This window comes from Acromyrmex echinatior, chromosome 5 (assembly GCF_024713525.1).
Source record: "Acromyrmex echinatior isolate Ae372 chromosome 5, ASM2471352v2, whole genome shotgun sequence".
Taxonomy (NCBI): domain Eukaryota; kingdom Metazoa; phylum Arthropoda; class Insecta; order Hymenoptera; family Formicidae; genus Acromyrmex; species Acromyrmex echinatior.
In genome coordinates, this window is record NC_141856.1 from 12,402,457 (window position 1) to 12,427,304 (window position 24,848).

General features: G+C 30.5%; 1 protein-coding gene across 5 annotated transcripts in view; it reads left to right on the plus strand.

Annotated features, from left to right (window-relative positions):
* The window catches only part of LOC105153634 (uncharacterized), a 57,865-nt gene extending 35,136 nt beyond the window's left edge, over positions 1 to 22,729 (plus strand). For 3 of the 5 annotated variants that reach the window (XM_087406741.1, XM_087406740.1, XM_087406742.1), the window contains 9 exons: positions 3,110 to 3,185; positions 6,554 to 9,764; positions 10,789 to 10,975; positions 11,273 to 11,398; positions 14,944 to 15,111; positions 16,496 to 16,738; positions 19,944 to 20,210; positions 20,714 to 21,028; positions 21,506 to 22,729. In XM_087406741.1, the coding sequence (XP_087262867.1) occupies positions 3,140 to 3,185; positions 6,554 to 9,764; positions 10,789 to 10,975; positions 11,273 to 11,398; positions 14,944 to 15,111; positions 16,496 to 16,738; positions 19,944 to 20,210; positions 20,714 to 21,028; positions 21,506 to 21,559 (4,617 nt within the window). In that variant the 5' untranslated portion in view covers positions 3,110 to 3,139 and the 3' untranslated portion in view covers positions 21,560 to 22,729. Of the gene's footprint in view, positions 1 to 3,109; positions 3,186 to 6,553; positions 9,765 to 10,788; positions 10,976 to 11,272; positions 11,399 to 14,943; positions 15,112 to 15,597; positions 15,728 to 16,495; positions 16,739 to 19,943; positions 20,211 to 20,713; positions 21,029 to 21,505 lie in introns of those variants that run through there. The other 2 variants (XM_011068600.2, XR_015545275.1) reach the window with 2 other exon arrangements.
* Positions 22,730 to 24,848: the final 2,119 nt, after the last annotated feature.

Below are 24,848 nucleotides of genomic sequence, written 5' to 3' on the forward strand. Positions count from 1 at the left end.
AATATATATATATATATATATATATATATATATACTGAAAATTTATAATTCATGTTACATATATATATAGTATATATATCACAGATTTTCAATAGTGACTATCGAATGCATTCTAAGAAGTACTAAATTATTTTCGTTATTTAAATTTTCTATTATAAAATATTTCTAATCAATTAAAATAATCTATTGAAAAATTATAAAGATAATAAGAGACTAACGTAATAATAAAAGTAACGGCTGAATTCATTACAATGATAAAGATTACAAGTAATGCGTTACTTCCCAGTCTTGCCTTTCGCCCTGATAAATTGAACTGCAATGTTCATGAAACATTGGCATTGAACAATGTAACAAGACACAGAGATAATCCGTGTAGCTTTTTGAAAAAAAAAAAATGAAATTTCTAAAAAAGGAAATCTCTAAAATTTTTTAATTTAGTAAAAAATAGCTTTTTTTCTAAGCCTTATATTTTGAATCATCTAAAGGAATAATTAAAAGGAAATCGATTAATTCCGCGTAAAAAAATAATACATAACTAATTAATTATTCACCCCAAAGTTATTCCATTGCCTCCCGATGCCTCTCCTAGGCTTGCTCCTTCACTCAGGTTGAATAGGAATTGTATATTGCACTCATACATATGCACAATATACATATGCGAAGACGTAATTACAATTGCGCACGAACTTATTGTCAAAATGCTGTTATCGCACTATTGAAGTTAAAATTTATGATAAAATATCGCTTTGCCACTACTTGTTCATTTTAGTGTAAAACGCACGAATGATAGAGCGGCGCGACCTTGTGTACGCGAAGCGGTGACGACACATTGTAGGTCGGAAAACAAACACGAAGGATACGTGCCGATCGAATTGTTGCCGTCCTGAAAATATTTGAACATTTAAAATACTTTATAAGCTGAATTTATTTCAAATGTATTCTGTCCTCCATAAAGTAATTTGAATTTATGATCTCTATCGTTGCATATTAAACGTTTATTTGAAAATACTATTTTACAGGTTTAAATTTATTACTATTGCTTTTTGTGTCAAATATTTACGTATCAAGAATAATGTATAACTTTAATAAATTAAGAAGGAATTTGCATAATATTATTAGGTGTTGGAATTAATTCGTAGCGTTTTTTAATGAAAGAATGTTATTTATTTCACATGAGCATTAAAAAATACATTAATGAAAGTACTTCCCATCACTTGTAAAACGCTACGAATTAATTCCAACACCTAATATATATATGATTTCTTCGTACGATATAATTATATAGTCTATTAACTCGATAAGATGTTTGCTTGAATTAAGATGCTCGTTTAAATTTGTTCGAAATACAGAAGATGTAACATAAATGGATTCACTAATTGTATACACCGTCAATTCCGTGAGCATTATAGTAGATTGAACCTCATTACAACACCGAGTTGGAATTACGTTACGTCTTCATTCGTACGACGGAATTACAATTTCCGATTGTCGGTGCTCATACCGCGCAGCGCCGTTTTATAAAGTGTCACTTATGCGGTTATTTGACACAGTGCCACGAGTTACATACCTATGGGATTTAATAGATACTTTGGACACGCTCTCCCAAGAGTTGAATTAATAAGGAATATGAGCGAATTTGCTACGATGTGTTCTGAAATAAGAGCGATAAAGCAGAATATGTTTTATAAGTTCAGTGCAAAGTGAGAAAGTCATCGTTATGTTTATTCGAGTAATTTTGACAGTTGGACGAAAGAGAATGATTAAAAGAATTTTTCCATATTGTCAGTTTTTATTTTAAAGTTTAAATTTGCATGAGATACAATTTTAGATTTTATAATCGTAAAATCATAGATTAAAAAAAAGTAAGATTACATTATACTTTCAAATCTTTTTGAGTAATTTAAATTATATTTGATAAATATCCGAAGAAAGCTTGAAATGTTTAAATTTTATGTTTTTATTTTATATTTGACTTGTTAATTTTATGAGTTAGTTAACTGAAATTACTGACCGACTTCTTCATGCTTCTAATTTGAAACATGAAACTACTACACGAAACGAACTTCGCATGTAACAGTTGTTTATGTATATTTCAAATATAATCGATACGTCATGAACGATAAAAAGATTTATTTAGTTAGGATATACTGCGTCTCTGTACGCATTACTGATGATTGATAATTGTACTTTCTACGATTACTTTCTATAATTAAACCGTAAAGAAATTGAACCGTGTGCGTTCAGTGAACGATACCTGCACGCTATCAGCAAGAAGCGTGTTCGTGCAGCAAACGAAGCGTTGAATAGCGGAATGTACCAGCCTACATATTATGGAAATTGAGTAATTGCAATCAGACTATAGCGCAACTTTGTTTTATTTACACCATCGAATCAGAATCGTTTTTGTAAAATCCGAAAATATTTTCCTTTTGTGTTTTCCTTATAACTTAAATGTGCTGTGCAATCTCTACATGTATAAAAACATAATTGATTTTAGTAAGAAATTTTCCATCTATTTTTACAAAATTGGATTCGAACCGTATTGAAGTATTTTAACGTACACTCAAACGAATAACAAAAAGCTGGAGGAAGATCTGTATTATTCTTAGTCGACTATACTGTATCTTCGCGCAACATTGCTAACGCAGAATGAAAACTTTTAATAAAGCTCTCGCGCTGCATTGCGGACTGGAGTTTTATGTTACTCCCTAAGGTGAACAGGCTCGTAAACGAGGTCATCCTCACAATGTTGAAAATTGTGTGCTGGGCGTATACTGTATCCATTTCCAAACTCTTGATCGATACTTTTCCTTGAATATCAATCGGCAATATATTGATACGAAAAAAAAAAATATATATATATATATACATATATATACATACTAAGAAAGGTGACTATATATATATAGTAATATATTTTTTTATAATTTGTATTTGTATATTTATTAAAAATTGTGACAAATATTCTATACTTCTATACTTCAATGAAATTGATTTATTTCTAAATATAAAACGATACCAGATAACGTTATGATTAATTTCTATTCATTAACTTTAGACTTTTATTGCAATATGCAGTTTTGAAAGGATATTTTGTTTTCTGTTGCAGATCGAGCGAGAAGAGATTTAACGGTCAGAAATGATGCGAAGAAAAACATTTATCTTTGTATTAGGAATATGCATAGGTAAGCTGCAAAAAATATTTGAATTATCTTCTTTATTTTTCATAGTTTTTTACTATTTACGAAAATATATAGAATAAATGTTAACGCGTTGATAAAAAAGAAAGAAAAGATGGTATTTTATGGATAATGTTATTTCTACGTTATGTACACAATTTTTGTTTTGAATACCACGCAGCGGTATTGCCGCCAAAGAGAATCGACTAGCATCTTTCAGTTGCATCCTGTTGCATTGTGAACTCGTGATGTAAAGCTTGCCAATTGAGGTGACTGCACCAAGTACTGTTAGGTCTGCTGCATGCTCGCGAGTTAACTGTAACTTGTAACTTATCAACAAAATTTTCCATTCCACCTCATCATCTTTCAGTTTATAGTGAACGACAACTTTGTTGAATATTTAATTAAGCTGATAAGTCTGAGATAAATATTACAAGAAATGTTCGGATTTTAGATATTAGATATCCTACATGTACCTATTTGCATATAAAATATATTTCTTTAAAAGAATCATGAATTAATGTATGAGTTAAAGATAGCGATAGAATTTTTGCGAATTTAATTAATTAGCCGGAATTAACATCTATAAGATAAATGGCGTCTCGATGCAACGAGTAGCAATGAGGTTGGTAATTATTTTAACGATGTTTCCAACATGGTAGACTAAGTATTTCCCAACAGAAATGAAGAAATTTAAACAATATAATCTATCATTTTTAATACCATTGCAATAAGAAAACAATCGCACGCGTGTCACTTTATGTAAAATTAACTCTTTTTAAATAAACTTAGATGTATTGTTAAGCAGAATGCTGTGTGATTAGAGAACAATGTGTAAATTCTCAGTAATTACGTTAAAGAAGTTGCGTGTTAACTAACGAGTTAAGAGACATCTATTATTAAAAGACTTCGTGCGCTGCATAAGTAAATACTTCGCTTACTCGAATCATATTATTGTAAGGGAAGAAACATTTAATAAATAATTATGTAATTTTCATGTGCATCAAAATTTAATTATTTTAATTGATAGTTCAATTATATAATTTAATAGATGAAATGTCTTTTTCATCAATATCGAGATAGATTTCTGTGAATTTGATTACATATGTAAATATTTCATGTTATATGATGTTATGGCTATTTCCAGAGATATTTCTCAATACGAAATTTACACATAAAGAGATGCTTTGAGAAGATAACAACATTTAAATGTATACATGGATACGCGTACTTTATATCACGTTTTATGCAGAATTTATCTTTATTTTAATTATATTTCAAAGTATATTCCAAGTATAAATTTATTTAAAAAATATATCTTAAGTCTTTTTCAATTTTTATTTTATTAAATATTTGTTTAATAAAATTAATAAAATTTATAACAACATACTTGTTTCTTATTTTTATGTTTAAAAACTATTTCGGAATGAAAATTATTACAGGATTGAAAACACATACGTTTTAAATATCAAGATATGCAAATCTGGGCAAATAGATAATAGATAAATGATATAAGATAAGAAAAAATTTTTTTTATCTTCTCTTTTAAATAACCAAGTTCACGGAATCGACATTGCCATAAAATCTTTAGTATTCATCGGAAATATATCGGATAAGAATATCGAGGTAGAAATCAGTTGGAAAATTCTCGCTGCAAATCCGCGCGCCAATACAATAAATATTTATTTCGACTTCGGTGTTCATGGAGAGGACTAGTCATGTTGTATCGACGTAAATCAGCAAAACACGAGGACACACTCGAAGTCCTTGCATAATTCCGAGGTCTGTTTAATATTCAAACTCATGCTCTCACCGTGCCGTGGTTGCGCGAGCGCTTTCAGTTTGTAAAATGCAAACTGTATCGTAGAACCTCGTGAATAGTTCCAAAGGAACTCGCCGGTAATTCCACGGACAACCGGTTTTTCGATCCATTAAATGCCTCGTCTACGCACGCCACATTTTTATCGCATCGAGCACCTCGATAGAAACCAGTTGTCGTTGTTGTCGATGAGCGCGCGGAACTTCTGTTTTCATGCGTCAAATAAACACGCTTGTTGTATATTATTACCATAATTCACTCTTTTTAACGTCAAACGTACGACTGTATGGAGATTGTATGGAGTAAGAACAATGAATATATAAGAGTCAATTTTCTGCTAAGGTTCTTCTATATAATTAATGAACTTTTGAAAGTGTAAATCTTCTTTGAATACAAATCATAAATTTTCATTTTTTAAAAATGTTTTTATAATATTAATATGTAAAAAATGTTTTTATAAATGTTTTTATCAAAACTCATAACATAACGCTGGATTTCTAAAAAAAAAAAGTTTTTTTTTAATTCAGCATTTTCTTGAGAGTATCCTCTAAAGAGTATCTTATTAGAATTCTCAATCGATTTTAGAAAGAGGTTGATTAAAGGGGTGAAAACACCATTTGAAGTAACGGGAAGGAGGGAAAAGGGTAACTTTACGATTCTGAAACATGAAGCTGCAATAATGAAGCTGCTCGATGTCAGCTGCAATAATATTGTAAGAAGTGGGGGTTTCTATTTAAAAATTTAAAGTTGACCTTAAGAGAGTTCCACCATACTTACATTCAAGATCAAATAAACATTGCCTTTTGATGATTATTTGATGATTATTGAAACCTTACAACTTTTGTACGAAACATTTTTCTTAAAAATGTTTATCATAAGATATTCGATTGTCCAAATTTTTGGCCTATCCTGGTATATATAATAATTTAATTTTATAATTAAATTTTATAATTTAATATTATAATTTAATTTTATAAAATATTAAATACTAAATAAACTTTTTCAAATATAAATTTGAACTAATAGAATTAATAATTTTAATGAACTGTTAAAAGTTTTCTTAAAACAATATATTACAGCGCATCAGTTAGAATTTGTTATTAATTACTTTATCAATATCAGCTGATTCTTGTAAATGAACTATATGCAGCACATGAGTAATCAAAAGATAACGTTAATTGAACAGAAAAAGTCAATGGTATTTGAATTGTGAAGTAACAGATAATAGATCAATATTGATTATCAATAACAGATGATAGATTAACATAAGGTAGTAAAAGTAGTTATAAACTTAAAGACGCATGATATCTCGATAATTCTAAAATATTGTGATTTTTCTTGGCATTTTTACGTATTAAACGATTCTAATTATTTTTATGAATTCAGTATCTACAAAAACATTATATATAATAAGATACTCTATATATATTTGAAGTAGAAAATTATAAACATAAATAAACATTATCAAATAATTATAAACATAAAATAAACATTATCAAAAGAGAAGATGAGTATTAATACAAAGTTATAAAATTGAATATTTTTGCTATTTCAGGCACTTCGCTGCTACTCTTCGATAATGCGGTGGCGGAAGTTACGGAAGCGTCGGTTGCATCAGAGAAATCTGAGTCCCAAAAAGCGTCGACTCCCCAAGGATCTACGACAATCTTAGCAAAAGCCTTCTCGATTTATCAAAATCGATCGTTTACAGAAAACGATGGAAGATATACCGAATTGACGAATCGGAAAACTCATGACGCGGAAAATAGATCACACGACAGTATTATCGATAATGCAAATCAAGATGAAAAGAAAAATATACTGACACACGAGAATTCAAACGCGAGAAAAACAAGCGACGAAACAGGTGAATCTGAAAATTCATCATCGGATGGAAGCAAGAAACCGAGATACGGAGAAATTGCTGTTGAAAGCTCCGGAAAAAGCACCAGTACGAAAGTTGTCTCCGAAGATCTTCTCAGACTTTCCCGGAAGAATGAATTGACTTCGACCGCGAAACCAGCTTTCGATGATTTGAAGCAGGACAGTAAAAACCTAAAGAATGTCTCTCTCCAAGAATCCTTCAACCATGAAAAAATATCCGATACGATGAAGACCACATCTTCAAATACAAAAGAAAATATTGTCAACGAAAAATTAATCGCAAACATAGAGATATCAGAATCTAAAGAGGTAAAGAAGGAGCCTTCCGTCAAATATGAAGAGAAGAATAACGTAACTGTGGACAAACAAGACATACCGACCTTCAAATCCATTGCAAATTTACTTTCGACAACCTCGAAATCGATATTTGATGACGCTGTTAAATCTGACGAAAAAAAGGATAAAATGATAAAACTTGATCATAAGGAAATTGTTTCAAGAAAGGACAAAAATACAATTTTAACTGACTTAGAGGAAGAAGTAGAGGATCGGGAATCAATAACGATGCGCGGCAAAAAATCCTCAGAACTGAAAAAAAATGTTACTGTGATCGATCTAAGAACGACAGCATCTGAAGCGTTCGATCTCAAGAAGACCGATGAGAAGGAACACGAAGAAAGTGTTTCATTAGTTAATGACACGCATGTAAATCATTTTTACAAGACTGTAACGGAAAAAGATTTCAAAACTAGCCCGGAAAATCGTTCGATTGACGCGAATGAATCGCGTAAGAAAGGTGTTCCGAAGGAAGAAGTGGAAATAGTTAAGAACGTGACTGACCTGTCGATAGGACTAAGGATTATAACTACGAACGATACTACGAAAAACGATTCTTTTAATCTAAGTAATCAGGAAGCTTATATGAAGAAGAAAGGGGAGATTAGCGCGAAAGATGAAGATAGTTCTGAACAAAACGTGGACTTCTCTACTTCTAATACAACTATTAAGAGGATAGATAGTGTAAAAGAATGGAAATCGTTAGGAGATCCCGAGAGTCAGGTGAAGTTGCTTGAAACAACTCAAAGTGTACGACTTGAAGAACGTATATCATCCATCCTAGAAACCACTCCTAGTCTAGTTCCGCAAGGCAGAACTATCGGATTTTCCGGAGCTAACAAGTTTCCGAATAACGAGGTGAAAACTACAGCCTCTATGAGGACTGATGGGGAAACATTGATCACTCAGAGCTTGCAAAGCAGCACGCCAAAACCTTATCCGTACCTAAAATCCAGTAGAGTATTATTCCAGAACCCAATAACAGAGGCCAATTTAAAATTGAAAAAGGAAGACGGCGATGTTATGGAAGAATCTTCCACTTACGAAAATACGAGAAGAGGCGAATCCGAGAAGAAGCTCGTTGTCACAGAATCTTCAGTTGTAATTGAGAATAGTATTCAACAGCACAAGCCGAACAAGAAAAACGAGTCCACGAATTCTACGACAAAGAATTTCTCCTCTTTGATGCCAGTGACGGCAATCTCGAGTGTTTTGGCTAAAGTTGAACCAATGAACGAAACTTTTCCGGAAGGATTTAATGGCAGCACAAAAGCCATGGAAATGAAACGGTCGAAGTCAAACGAAAATGACACGTCAGGTGTGAAAGAGGAGGAGAAAGTGATTGTAAGCAGAGGCTACGACGAAGGCTACGACGTGACTGGAAATGGAATAACGGAAGTGAGCCTGACTCCGGATGGCAAAGAAGTGAAATCACGTTTCAGCGGAACAACGGAATTGTCAACGTTACGTTCCACAGAAACACATACATCTAAGACGGGATCTCTGAATACTGATGTCCAGACAGAACCGGAAGAAGCTATGATGATTCGTTCAACATTTGTCGTTACCGAATCCACAAGTGTCATTCCCTTGGACAAAAATGCGACGACAGAAGCGAGTAAGTCCAAAACTTTGATGACAGCAGCGGAAGTCAATACTATCGCCACAATGTTTCCTGAGAATTCTACGAAATCAGCACCGAAAATGAACGTCACGCTGCGAGCTTCTTCGAGTGTTAATTATACCACTGAATCTCCTCCTTTTGTCACTTTAAATCCCGACGAATCCCCAATTCCGACGACTACATCCATTGAATTTGAGATTGTTAGTCTTACGGAAGCGATCTCTTCGGAAAAAAATAACGTGACCGAGAAGAGTATCGAAGGGCAAACTTTTGAGGAACAAACGATACCTTATAGAACAACGACAATCCAAAATTCGTCCGCGACGGACAATTCGACGGAGAACGTGATTATTGAAATGAAACCAGAGGAATTTACCGAACTTCCTGTGACGACTGAAGATGGAACTCCAACGACGGATCAAGTGTCGGATATGCACCACAACGAAACTGTCAGAGATCCCACAATTACCCAGACCACTACTGAGAGTCAAAATAATCGAATGGAGATGAACGAAGTTACTATAAGCGTCGATTTTACCAGCGCCGCTGCCGGCAATGACACGAGAACCTCCGGCGTTACCGAAAATCCTTCAAAATCTAAGAATTCAAGTTTTGATGCGAACATCATCGAGACGTCCGCCTCAGGCGCAACGGAACTTCCACCGAATACAAGCGTCAAGACAACGATAAATGTCACAAAGGGCCCTTCGGCTACGAGTACTTTGGAGCCAACATTCTGGAGTACAACGAGTTTCACGGAATCTCCCGAGGAAGAGATAACAGAAAATATTCAAACTTTATCGCCGGATGAGATCACGTCATTAGTTAAAATAATCACCAAAGATACCTTACACGAGGTCTGTCCTCAGTTATCGAATCTAAGGAAAGCGCTCGCGGATTTCCTCAGGGATAGATTGAACAAGTGAGTGATTTGCAAAATTTTTTTTTATTCTAACTGTGAATATTTTTTAGAGTTGAATGTATGAATATACTAACTGAACACTTTTTTATGAATCAAATAAAATAAATGTTAATTGTTTTTGCTCGCTGAAATCAAAATATCAATAAAAACTCTTTAGCACGTACAATTTTTTGGTATTGAATGATTTATTATTATTTTCTTTCAATAGAGAGATAAGTTTAAAGTTTTTCTTTATTTTTTTTAACTATTATATATAAGAAGAGATACATAATAACGTATACAGCATACATGAGGAAAATCAATTTTTATCTCTATTTCCAAATTGATAATCGAAATACATGTATGAGCTATATGTGTATAGCTTCCTTCTAAGTTTTGTAAGCGATTTACTTTGTGATTTTATAATAACTACATACATAAAATTTATTTAATGTATTTATACAAGAAGAACTCGTCTATTTACATTTTCAAAAAACAAGTTTTTTTGATTGCAAAAATGACGTGCTACAATTTTTTTAATATCAAATACAGAGAAATAGAGTCAATAGAGAAGCATAAAATACAAGTTTTATCAATGTTATCGAAATCTTATTGACCAATGTTATTATATATTTAACTATTACTTATTTATTACATTATTTTAAAAATATATTATATACATATAATATATAAATATTTTTCATGTATTTAGAACTTTGCAATCGTATTTTTATATACTTTTGTATACATTAAAAATAAATTAAAATATAAATAAATCTTGTGCTTGAATAGATAATCTATGTAACATTATAATAATATTGATAAATAATAATAAATTAATAAAAAGTTTTTCAAAAATATGAATTTATAGAGACTATGAAAAAATGTAGATTAATATAAAATGTCATTCTTTTTTTCGCAAAAATATACAAACTTTATTTACTTATATCAATATCAATGAAAGATTTTGAAAATTATGAATGAGATTTGATTAAAAATGCACTTGTGTCATATATTATTACGTGCGAAATATTTTATTTTGCAGGCCCGTACAGCCAAAACAAATTGTGATTCATCAAAACCCTTGCCAGGAGCAGAATGTGTCACCGACATCCACAGACGTTTCTCTAATCACTCTCGTGATTTACGTTATCGATGAGGACGGCAAGTTTGACGCCGCCATGACGAAGATTCTAAGTTATTACAAGGTGTCTCCCAACTTCCCAGTGAGAGTAAGTTGAAAACGGCGAAGGTCGAGCGCGGATTAAAACACTGACTGTCGAACGTCAGCAAAAGTCCATATAACTAAAAGTTCATTATAACTCTTGCTTCAGCACGTCTCGTGAAAATGATTATTAACTTGAAATCATTCATCATTCGCGAATAATTTTCGATTATCATTGAAAATGTTTCTATGAAGCGCTCCTTCTCTGTTAGCTTTCTCTATTAATCGATCGATGCCGTATTGAAGTAATTGTTATTAATTAGTGACAATGATCGAAAAGTATCTCTATATTAAATTTTCTTAGATCATTCATCCTTTCCAGATACACAAGATTATCCTGGTTTCGGAAACGGACTCCGGAAACGCAATAGCGGTCATCGTGGTCTCTTCTGTAGCCTTTATTTGCTTACTTCTATTAGCTGGCCTTCTGGTAAGCGTTTTTAAAAGTAAGCGTTTTGTAACTATAAATATTTAGCAATTCCGGAGATATCTATGCACTATATTTAATTTATAAGAGACATTGATGCTTAAATTAGTCTTTTCGTGTTTATACATACACGCAAAATAAAAGGCGCAGCGTAGAAATTGTTCGGCATGTCATGTAAGATTAATTCAATTTCTCGACCTCAATTAAAAATAACATAACATCCATGTTATAATTTCACATTCAACAATATAATTGTAAAACAAATACAATTATTATTTGTATATGTGTGTGTACTCTCTAAAATTTTTAGAGTAAATCTCATTATGATGAGTGAAATCTCACTCTTAAAGATTAAAAATTTTTTTTTAGTTTACTCAATTTTCACTCTTTAGAATAAGATTTCACTTTAAAGAATTTAGAGAGTATGATACATACATAAGCGAGTTTTTTTTACCATAATAATTGTGCCGTTATAAATTTCATGGTGACCTGATCAATATAGACAATTGGATTCTACAAAAAAATTATCAAAATTTAATTTAAAAAAGTAACAATTCATTATAGTTTTTAAATAATGATGCGATAACGAGTTCTTTTTAAATCAGTAACGAATAACGGAACAAGTTACTTTTATGAAATAATTTTCCAAACCCTGATGTTATGTTGCTTTTAGTTGGTATCGACTGGATTTCTTTCGACGAAGCGACATGATTGCGAGAATTTTCAAGCTTAAGTGTTCTTCTTCAAGTTCTCTTCTATCTTAGTTTTTTCTTTTCAATTGTAAATGTATGTCGCATGCGTTTTTATGCTGTGCTCTTCTCACGCATCACGCGGCACGTTACTGAGGAATCGAAGCAGGAAATACTAATATTTCAAGATGACAGCTGCGCAGGTCCGCGAAAATTTCTGCTCACTGATGTAGCCTGCTGCTAAGTCGCGCTTGCATGGCGATAAACCTCTGTTCACGGAAGGTTTACGTTCCGCGTGTCGGTTCGTCACCGTCCATTCGTCCGTCCATCTCATGTTGTCCACACTCATAATTCTCTTCCAGTGTACGTAATATGCTCATGATAACATGTCAATGTATGTGTTTTCACCTGAAAGGGAGGTGAAAGAGACGATGTTCTCTTCTCCGTCGCGCGGAATGACAAAGATAATGCGCGATGCACGAATAATAGCTTCGTGGCACGAACGAGCTTTTTTTTTTACTTTTACGATAACGACAGCTTATTATGCTTCTTTTTTCACTCGCGGTTATGACATTTATAATAATATGCATATAATGTGTGACTCACATCAAATGCAAGTTGATTGTTCATTGAAATCAAGAGATTTGCAGATTATATTTGTGTAAAAGATATTTTATTTCTGTAAGCATTAATAGAAAAAAATTTAGTTTTTTTAGATATTAACGACATCATTAATCGCAAAAAATAATGGTTACATTAATATTTCTTATTAGATTATATAACTTTAATGCTGAAATATATTCTACTATTATTTCAATAATAGCGTTGTTACATCAAGATTCGCCGCCTACAGTGTAACGTTTTCTCTGGTCCTGAGTAACATTAATATCGTACTTGCACAGCAATTAATTTTAATGAATGTATAATACAGTCGTATAACATCGGATGGAATTTGAACTAATGAAACTTAACGAATCAATTAATATAGAAGAGAAAGAAAATTATCTACTGCACGGCGTTTGGAAATACAACGGTATTATTCTATTTTCGAAAATGTATCTCTCGTCATTATAAATGCAATCTTTCTTAATGAGTAGACTTGATAACTTCATTAAATACAAGTTTAGCGTGAAAAACGTATTTAATATCGCGAAAAAAATTAAACGCATTTTTAGAAAACTTATAATTTTTAGATATAATATTTAAATATATTAATATAAACGCAAGAACAACACTTTCTGGCGTGAATTATTGCCATTTTTTATATTTAAATTATAATTTTTATTCATTCAATTATATAAATCGGCAGTATCAAAATATGTATATATATATATATATATATATATATATATATATATATATATAGAATATGAATAATGATAATGATAATATGATATTAAATTATATAAATTATTAATACGGTATTAAAATCGATGCGGTTTATTTTGAAATATGCTTATCGAACGCGCAGTCATATGAGGAAATATTACGAAGCGTACATTTACAGTAACGTATAATTAACGATAAGAAAATTGGCGTCGCGTTTTCTTGCCGAAGAAATGAAATGTCATTCGCACACACGGTTGTCCTTGAATGCTTGATTAGATTGACTAGCAAACGGCCACACTTCATCAGCGTCGCTGCGCCGTGTTTCTTGCCGTGTCTTTGTGCATGCGAATAATGATGTTGAAATGGCCCGTTTGCTACGTGTGTTTCGAATACGTTATTCTATTTCGCTGACCGTCATGAGATTTCCTCAATCTCTTTTCAGATATGTCGGTCATGTGGCGTAATTGGTAATACAGGTGTCGTTGCTTAATTGCAATGAAAGGGACTTATCAGAATGCATAATTTACAATTATAATTGATCGTTGTATTTGACGTATATTGACAATTATTATAATCTTTAAATTTGAAATTTAAAGTTTTCCTTTTTTACTCTTATTAAATTACAGTTAGAAAAAAGAAGGGAATGGCGTAATGTCATTTGCATTAATTGATCTAACTGATAGTTAATTTTCTTATTATAATCATCTTTTATTAAGAATTAAAAAACGTAATTGTACAATCCTTCAGTATACTGACTTGTTTAAAGTTCCTGTTTATTTATTACTATGCGTCACTCATCTATGATGTCAGAAATGAGAAAATATATAATAAAAATTCTTGCAATATTTTAATATCGAAATATGTTTTAATAAAACAATATTTATAGTCGATAGAACCGTGCGCTTGCAAAATATTTCAAAAACTCCCCTTTATTGTTTCGTTAATTAAAATGAATAACCATATTTGGAAACGAATTATGCACACACTAAAAACAAAATGAATATATTCACAATATAAACTATGATAAATTGTCAAATTAATAAATATAATTTTATAATGTAATTAAAACGAAAAATTAAATATGATTTAATTTTTCCAGAAATAAGAAAATAGTTTTTGATATATTTTATAAGTCTATTCTATTGATTGTTTAATTGAAAAGTATTTCTATTAAAATATAACAAGAATATGCAAGAATTTTTATTGAATGTTTTCTCACTTCTGATATCACAATTCGAGTATTACCGAGTAAAATAGGGGCCTTAAATCGAAGATTATAGTACGCGATATACCGATTATTATTATTGTTTGTAAATGTATTTTGCATGCAAACCGCAGTTTGTGATTCAATGCATGGTTACTAAATTAACTGTCACCGCATTTCGAGATATCGTGAGTATTTGTAGACAAGTTACGGAGCAAAGTTGCAAATTTGCAAATAGTAGAAGGTCGCTACTTCAGCTTTTGCTTTTCATTTCGAACATAATGACCGCTAAACCTTAGCTGTAACTTACAGTTATGTACTTACAGTTCATAATGAGAAAGAGGCAAACGAGATTCAATTACGGAGAACGGTGCAGGCCAGTATCCTTGGACGCCTACAGTCTCGACAGTGTTTCGGCGTACAATAGCGTAAGACGCAAAGGTGCGGTAAGATCCTCCAAGAGAAGTTACGGCAATCCGACTTTTGAAGATTCGGTAAGTTCGTTTAGATTAATCATGAATACCCCTTTCAAGACTGTTTGAATTTTTATTATACTGTTTATAGGAATTTAATTATAAGATATATTACATCAGAAATATATAATTTCGATTTATATATATACTTTAGCTACGTTAAGAGTTTGTACGTCATATAAATTAATTTAAAAATATTTGCTTATGAAAAATTTAAACTAGCTTAATTAACATATAATTTCAATCTATATATATACTTTAGCTACGTTAAGAGTTTGTACGTCATATAAATTAATTAAAAAATATTTGCTTATGAAAAATTAAACTAGCTTAATTAACAATGTTACGATAATTTTTTTTTAATAGATATTGTTTTAGTATTTTAATAACATAATGGACATTTTTTTTAGAAAGGAACGATTTATTAGTTCTGACAATGCATTTTTTTATTAATACATAGTTATATACTTTCTATCATTATACAGCAGTAATTTTTTTTGTTTATAGCGGTTACGTGTTACGCAAGTATAGATCTAAATTGATTGTTCAGGTAAAAGAGCAATAATATCTGTGTCCAAAGTAAAATGGTAGCAATATATTAACAATTTGGTTTAGTAGATTGGATCGACACATTACAGTAAGTTAACTATGTTGCTTTGTTTGATTTTTGCCGTTAGATTGCCGTTAGATTTTGATTTAATTGACTTATTTTCTGACTTAGATTTTTGCTAGAATTTTGCTGACATTATTAAATATAGCAACTCTTGCGTAAATTCTTTTTGTAAACTATATTCTGAAACACAGATTTAATTTTATGTGGACAACATGTACTTTATTTTATTAAAATGTATTGAGATAAATCATCTCGAAAATTTATAGACATTAGTAATAATAATTAGTTTTTAACCAGTTAATTCGACAAGGAATTGATATGTCTCCCGAAAATAATTTCTTAATGTTATAAGTTTAATTATAAATACAATTAGTAAAAAGAAAAAGAATAGTATTAATATTTAATATAATATATATGGTTATTAAAATTTTAAAAATATATTTTGGCTTTAATTCGTTAACACATACTTTCAAAGTTACTTCATATTTCAATTTTCCTACTTTTTTAATGTACCTTTTTACTTAATTAAATTGGGAAAATTAATATATCGGAAATATTATAAAATGTATTTTGGTTAAAGTTGCTTTATAATTCCAGGTCAAATCTTTCTACTTAATATATATTTTTCTATTTAATTAAATTTAGAAAATTAGCGTGTTCGAAATATTTTTCAATTGATATCCAATGAAAATTTCCCATGATAGTGCTCGATCAAAGGCAGTGAGGCGATCTCTCTTTCTACGAGCGAAGCTATGAATGAAGCTTTCTACGAAAGGTATTCTCTTATTTCAGAGCGCCATTCCCTCCCATCCTCTCAACTTTGCCGGGCTTTCATCTTTCTGTAACGACGTTAACGCAATCAACGAGGAGTTCGCGGGCATACCCCAGGTTTCGGCAAAGATAGACGAACTGCCCTCAGGCGCGGAGGTGAAGAATAGATTCGCGAACGTGATTCCGCTTCCGGAGACGAGGGTGCCGTTACAGAGACTGAACAATGACACCTTAACCGAATACATTAATGCTAGTTACGTGCGGGTAAGTGAGACGTTTCAAGCTGATTTCGCGGGCATATCTCTCGTCACACATCGCGTGGTTCACAAGGGACGTCTTTGTCACTGCAGACGCGTCATTGCTGTTAAAGACTTTATTCTCCCCCGGCATTTATGACGAAATATGAAGCCATAACCCGCGCTTGAATTCGAGCGTGATTTACAGCTATGTCCTGGAATTCTGATTGTAAATCCATGTTCCTGTGTTGAGGATTTATCTACCATAGTCGTATAAGCTGTGTTGCAGGTCGCAAGTTTGCTGTGACAGCCAATCTGATGTGTCAATATTAAAATTGACGCTCAATTTTAATATTGAAGCATCAGATTAGCTGTCGCATCAAGCTTGAGGCCTGCGACACAGACTGAGCGACCATTGTATAATATAATAGATAAGGCCTAATATAGATTAATTAATTTGTGAATCAATAGCGAGTAGTGTCAAATGAAAAACAAATGACGATCTATTTTAACTTATACCCGTCTCGATTTTACATAGACCATGGGAGAATTGCATTATCTATGTCATTAGGATAATGAGGTGTTTATATGCGAGATCAGATTACGTCAGCCACGTCATACAGAGAATGCTGTACAGTGTTAAAGTGTAGTAAAGCGTTTTCGCGATGCCGTGGGAAAGAAATATTGCGTAATACGCATCGCCGGGAAAGTGAGTGCATTGTATCGCGCAACCTGGGAACTTAGACGCGGAAGCGTTAAAAATTGTCTGCAGAATATAATTATAGTTTGTCTTTCATAGCCTTAATTCACAAAATGGGGTCAAAGAGGTACAAAGACTAATCTCGCGAGCGCAAGGTTACTTCGAATACGTTCGTCCTGGAATGTATGTGCGTTTCTCCTACATTTTAAGGAAATCACACGGAAAGGACATTATTATTTTGATGTTTGATTTTGAAGATATTTTGTTGAAATATCTGAAAATTTAATTAGATACAAATCTGAAAATAATGGCTCATCAATAAAATTGGAGAATAATCAAATTAATTGTTAGAATATCAAAACTTTTGCAGCATTGCTCATTATGCTTAAATTTCCCACATAATTATTTTTATGATCTAACACAATTATTTTCAGATCTGTATTTAAAATCTGTATCTAAATTTTTAGATACTTCAGCAAATTCGTTCTTTTCATAGAAATATGAAAGAAATATGAAAAATTCATATACCTCTTTAGTCGTTTTTGAATTTACTGCCTGTACTGAAAATCTGTAGTTCACGTTATGTATGTATATTAGTTTTTCAATACTGGTAATATATATTCGAACAGAATCTATAAACAAATTGATGAAATTATTAAACGGAAATTTTTATACACACTCTGATTTCTCATTATTTATTAAAAATAATGATGAAATATGTTGTATAATACATAACAAAGTAAAAGACATAATTTATAATTGAAAACTTCACAGAACTCATTTTGAGCGACTTATAATATGACAGAATTCTGGACAGAATTCTATTTATTCACAATATATAAAAATAGATTCTTAAAATCAGTTCTATATACTCACAGTACATGTAGAAAGATTGTTAAAAAGTGGCTTCTATACTTTGATAATATTGTCTTAAAATAAGAAATTGAAATTATTTTTTAACTATAGATTTGGTTACTTTTCGAAGGTTACTTTTCTGAAATTTATTTAATTTATCTTTCAGTAATATCTTTTTTGTTTAAAAGTATAATATTTTATTTTATTATATTTGAGATATTTATTGATTTTTGAAATATTTCATACATCTACATTGATTAAATTTATTTTAGCAATACTCAAAACGCATCGCAATTGTTTAATATACAAATAGTACTTTGATAAAGACAATCTGTAGTAATAGTAATACTAAAAGAAAAACTTGCGCGTACGCGGAATCTCTTTTGTTGCATAAATCGCATGAATGTCGCGAATATATTACGTGTATGGTGTCGCAACAACTTACGTGACAATTTTATTCAATAAACGTAAAGTACACTGCGCCTGAGCAATTTTCAATTTATCGCTTATGAAATTTTTCTCATTTAAGAAATGAAAATCCAGAGAAAAACTATATAAACACGCAATAAGAATCATGTTTTTTTCTTTTTCTGAGTATCCTGTGGTGCCTGGAACCCTAAGAGTACAGAGAGCCCATTTATCTCATATGCGTTAAGTCGCTTTTACGGGGGATTCGATGGCAATGGACAAGACTTCCATTAGGAACGAATCGATCGATCGATAAGCGTATACAGCAGTATCACTTCCGCCTTCAGATTGCTTCATATCGCGAATCAAGCTAGCATTCGTAACGTTTCTACCTTGTATATAGTATATGTCTTGCAATTACAGAGCGTACACGATCAATTAATGCGCGCCGAATGTGGTCGATGGAACGCAGTCTAACGTGTAATTAATTTCGCTCAATTCTTGATAAGATCGCGCAATATTCTGGAAATACAATTGCGCGTTTAAATAGAGCATTAGTCATATTTGATTAACTATCTATAAATAGAACAAATATTTTAAAATACATTAAAAAAAAAAACAAAACTCTACACCAGTCGAGTTTCTAAAAATATAATATTATTAATTAAAACTTTCCACGAATATGCCCTGTAATGTTAGATTAATTGTAGCAATAATTAATGAAAAAATGAGTTTTAATTTAAAATAGTAAGATAAATATACATAAAGATAAATTATATTTCTTTGATATTTGTAGACATTATTATGTTTTCGTTTTTCTTTCGAACAAAACTTAGTAAATAAAAAAATATTTTATATTTTAATTGATAATAGTTTATGTGTAACGTATTATATATATATTAATATTAATAATTTAACTAAAAAATGAATTTAATATTTCATGTTTTCTCATTTCCTGATAGAACATATTTAACAAAGAGATTAACTCATACTTGATACAAACAGTGATATTTAATTTCATTGTTAGAAAATATTTAGAAAAATTGTATGTATTATTTGTGTGCACGAAAGAATAATTTTGCTAAAGTATCTAAAAATTTAGTTAGGTATTTAAAAATAATTCTGCTGTTATCAAAATCTTTGTATCATTTTGATAGTCCAAAGTTATTTTTAGATCTGTATTTAGCTAAATTTTTAAATATTTTAGTATAATTGTTTCGTATAGAATCTCAATTTGGATATGATTGAAAAATGCTCGCTAATTTTTCAGGGACCTAAAAACGCCACAAAGTATTATATCGCGTGCCAAGCGCCAATAGAGTCGACCGTTACCGACTTTTGGCGAATGATCTGGGAGCAGCAGTCCAAAGTGATTATCATGCTGACCGATCTCGTCGAGAATGAAGTGGAAAAGTGTACGGAATACATTCCACCTTCAGAGATAACAGATTGTCATCGACTTTACGGTGATTTCCAAGTCACTCTGAAAAAGCGAGAAACCAAGGAGAAATACGCTATCTCTACACTTCACCTTAAGGTAAAGAATATTCCTAAGTATACATAATAAAATTATTTGTAGCTTAATTTTTAAAAGATGGGAGATTTGTTTTTAAAATTACACAGAGAAAGAGAGAGAGAGAGAGAGAGAAGCTCTCTGTCTTTCTGAGTAAAATTTATTATAAAATTTTATTTCTTGTTTCAAAATAAGACATTCTTTCAGTATATTTTAGTAGCTTCTCGTCTTGTAAGATTTCATTATATTAACGCGTATAATTTAGTAAAATTCGTAATATTTTCTCAGTTATTTTATGATTGATTTGCTTCAGACTTAATTAATTAAATATTGGTTACAAAATAACATTTTTTGTGAAAATCAAAGTATAATATACTGCGAGAAATCTTTGTAGAAATAGCATCCAAATATAGCTTTAACAAATGTAGCAATAATTGTAGCAGTTAAAATATTCAATAGTTTTGCGCGCGCGCGCGCGCGTAGCGACTTTTCATCAAGTGCAAGCAATTAATTATTTTTTTTTGCAGAACCTGGAGAACAATACATTCCGAGAAGTATTCCACATCTGGTATCTGTGGCCAGTGAGTGGCGTCCAATCAGACGGTACAGGCCTAATAGCAGTGCTCCTCGAGGCGAGAGCACTTCAAAGAGGTGGCCCCGGACCCATCGTGGTCCATTGTAGTCCTGGCACAGGACGCACTGGCACGCTAATAGCCCTCGACCTAGGAATTAGACAATATGAAATTACGAGGACTGTGGATGTGCCGAGGGTCGTTTACACTATCAGGAGAGATCGGGCCGGCGCAGTTCAGACCAAGGAGCAATATGCTTTTATATACAAGGTGATAATCGATTCTATCAACCACTACACGAGAACGTCAAAACAGAATGCTTATCTTCTTCCAAATTAATTTAACTACATGAATTGATAGTTTATTTGATAACTTATTTTAAAAAATATAAAATATGACATTTACAAAAGAATAAATAAAATTAGAGTTTTAATATAAAAGAGATGGAATATAATTGTTCCAGTTACAAATGAAACTAAGAAAAATATAATTGTATAAAGAAATAAGAAAATATTTGCTGTTTGATTTATAAACTATTGTAAGTTTGCATAACTAATATGCTAAGAGTTTATAAAAGTGCAAAAATTATATTACAAATTCATAAATCCAAGTTATAATTGTACGATTTATCCGAAATTAAATTTCTAAAATTAAAAGATAGATTAATTTATGTATAATTAGATTTAATAATGTGATGTTATCACAACCTGATACGGGTAGTCTAAAATAGATTTTTCTTTTTTAAAGGCACTAAACTTGTACGCGACAAAACTTGCCGGCGGTGTGCTGGAATCAACGTGAAGCAGAAATTCTGAAGATTTGCGAAAACGAACGTTGACGAAAGCTATTTGGTTAGCGAACCAAAGTAGACAGTAGAATGTGAAATCGGAAGGAACCTTTATTCAAAAAGGTTTTTGTACGGATGGATGAATAAGTTGCTGACTGAAGAAGATAAACTACAAAGTTGCCAAATGTTGTCTGATTTAAGGAGATATTCTAATATCTTGAAGAAAAAAAAAGAAACTTTGTCGAAACTGACAGACAAAATGATGATCACGAAATAAATATAAAACAGGGTGGATGTGTATTTTGTTAGAATGCTGAATGTTACGTAATGATATGTGAGATGATATGTGCAGATTTGTTGGAAAAATTAAATGTTACCTATAGCGTGAAATTAATTTGTGATACGTGAACTCTTAGATTACTTGTAAGTTTACTGATATTGACGCAATTCATTTCAATGCTGATTTGTGGCTTTGTCGATATAGAATTTTAGGGATTCCCAAAGACTTCTTTCTTTTTTCTGCAAGAGAATTTTTTGCTACTCTTCTAAATTTGCGTACGTATAATACTCTCTTTCTTAATTAAAATACGCTTACTTAGTAAAAGTACATAAAATCTAACTTTACTATTATTTACAAATCGATATTTAACAAACTTTTTAAAATTCTTTAAACTTAAACAACGGTACTATATTTGGACATCCCTAAGATTATAATAAGATGCGTTATTATTTGTTTAATGTGTCTCGCAATATAGATGGAATTAAAATTCAAGAGAAGAGACGAGTTCGATTGAAATTTTAATGTTGAGATTATTAAATTTTTTTATTATAATTTTACATGAATGTAATGCAATTGATCGCCATCAGAAAGTTTGAGCATATTTTGAAATAGTATCCAAGAATTGATTAAGATTTTAAAAGGCTATTTCTATTTAGAAACCAATTTTATGAATAAAATTAATTAATCTTTTTTAAATAAAATTAATGAATATAATATTTTAAGATTTATATGTTTATTTATATATAAATTATATTTATAAATTTTTAAATTTCTATTAATATTTTTGACGTAATAAGTTGCTAATTTTATAATAAAATACACACCCTGTTTTAAAAAAATTTTCCTTAACAGCGTATATGTATAATTTAAAAATATCAATTTATCTGAAGCGAAAAAAAAGAAATTTTAATTTTAATCTGCGTTTTTAATATGTGTTATCCATATAAGAAAAATGTTATTTTAGGAAATAAAGTTCGAATTTTGCTCTTCTCATTGAAAAAGTATAAATTTTAAACATTTTGACTTGAATCTGAATAGATAATAAAAAATATATTTTAAATTATGCAAAGAAAACATGAAATCGAGCAGTACTGTAGTTATATATTAAATATTATATATATCTTCTAAATGTAGAAGACGTAATTGTTTATATGTAATAATTATATTTGGTAACACAACAATCGTTCCTTTTGTAATAATATTCAGACAGAACGATTTCTGATTATTTTCTCAAATCAGATTTTATTGTTGTTATTGTTATTGTTGTTGTTATCATTGTACAGAATATATCTCAATTCCGTGGTACGTCGCTCTCTATAATTGTAAATATGTAGAATGTGAATGATTATTCTGACAATTGCGTTGATTAATCGACTTGAGAGATTTTATTTATACATAAAAACCATTAGATCGATTTCTAAGCCGAAAAGTACCAATATTCTTGTTTAGCGAGCCTAATTGTACGGACTTGAAGCAAATGTCCGTCCACAAGTGCAATGTACTAAAAGTGTATTTAAAAATTAGTATATATAGTTATGTTAGTTACTAAGGAAGTTTTTAGTTTGGATCATAATCTTCAATAATAATTAGGGCGAGACATGACGGAAACGATTTTAGTTTTTTGAATGTAATTATTAAGCAACTTGTGTTAACATCCAGTGAATTTTATTTATTTGAATGTATTGGAAATTAATTTTAATTTGACCCTTTGATGATGCTAAAAGATACTTTACGCGGGCTTTAATTTTTTTATTTATTGAATAAGTGTTTAGATGTGACATTCGTATTCATGATCAGTCGCTGTGTTCTTAAAAATAATATACAAATATCTTTTATATAATATTATAACATAAAAACATCACAGTTAATCTTAAATGTGATCAAGTGTGTAGTGAAACTCATAAGTCAGATTCATAGAGATGCAGATTATGTCTTTCAAATATCATAATACGAATTGTACGACTAATAACTGTACTATCTATTATTATACAAGTATAATAATATCCATTATTATATGAGTATAATAATATTTATTATTATTTGAGTCTAATATCGCGATATTATTATACCCAATATCGCTAATTAGTTTCTAACAGCGTGTCTGCGATCATGTATTGTGATTTATAACTGCAATTATCGACTGAAAATAAAAGTAGTAGTTATATAAAAGAGCGCCCGATAATGCGATGTTACAATATCAATGGATTACGAAAAATCGATAAGCTATAGCATCACGTTGTATGTTCAAAGAGCAGGATCTACACATAATATTTATTCAATTTTTGAAGATACACGTATCTTGGACCATGATCATATTATAACAAATAATGTTATGTAGAAAAGTATCGAAAATTCTATGTATACAGTATTTATCGGTATATATCAAGCCAAGTCAACATGTAAATCTACAATTATAAGCTTATATCTTGAAATCATATAAGCTTATGTCTCCAAATATACAAATTATATTCAATCAATAAGTTTGTGGCGTTGTTGATATAATTCTTATATCTTATTTAATAATAAAATGTCTGAATAAATATTATACTGTAATTATATATGCATTCTCCAGATATGATCGTATAAAACATGAAATAGACGTAGTGGATTTAATTACGTTTTTTAAAAAATTGGTTTATGTCATGAAAACTTATTGTTAAAAAACTTATTGCTAAAAAAAATTATTACTAAAAAAACATGCAATAGAATGTACAATTGTACTTTTAAAGCTACAATACTTTATACAATTGCGAGAAAATCAGACTTTCTACTATTCATATCATATGATTTAAAATATTATTTTATTCATTATTAGAAAATATTGACAATTATACAGATATAAATAAAAATTATTATTATGTTTAAATGTAGACATTTTTTATCAAAATTTGATAAAGTTTCAATATTTATTGTTATTGTATTTATTATTGTAAAAAGATTGGTTCTTCCATCTCTCTCAAATATTTATTATTATCATATCTCCCTCGTAAAATGTTATTGACTCAATCTCACTGCAAATTTCT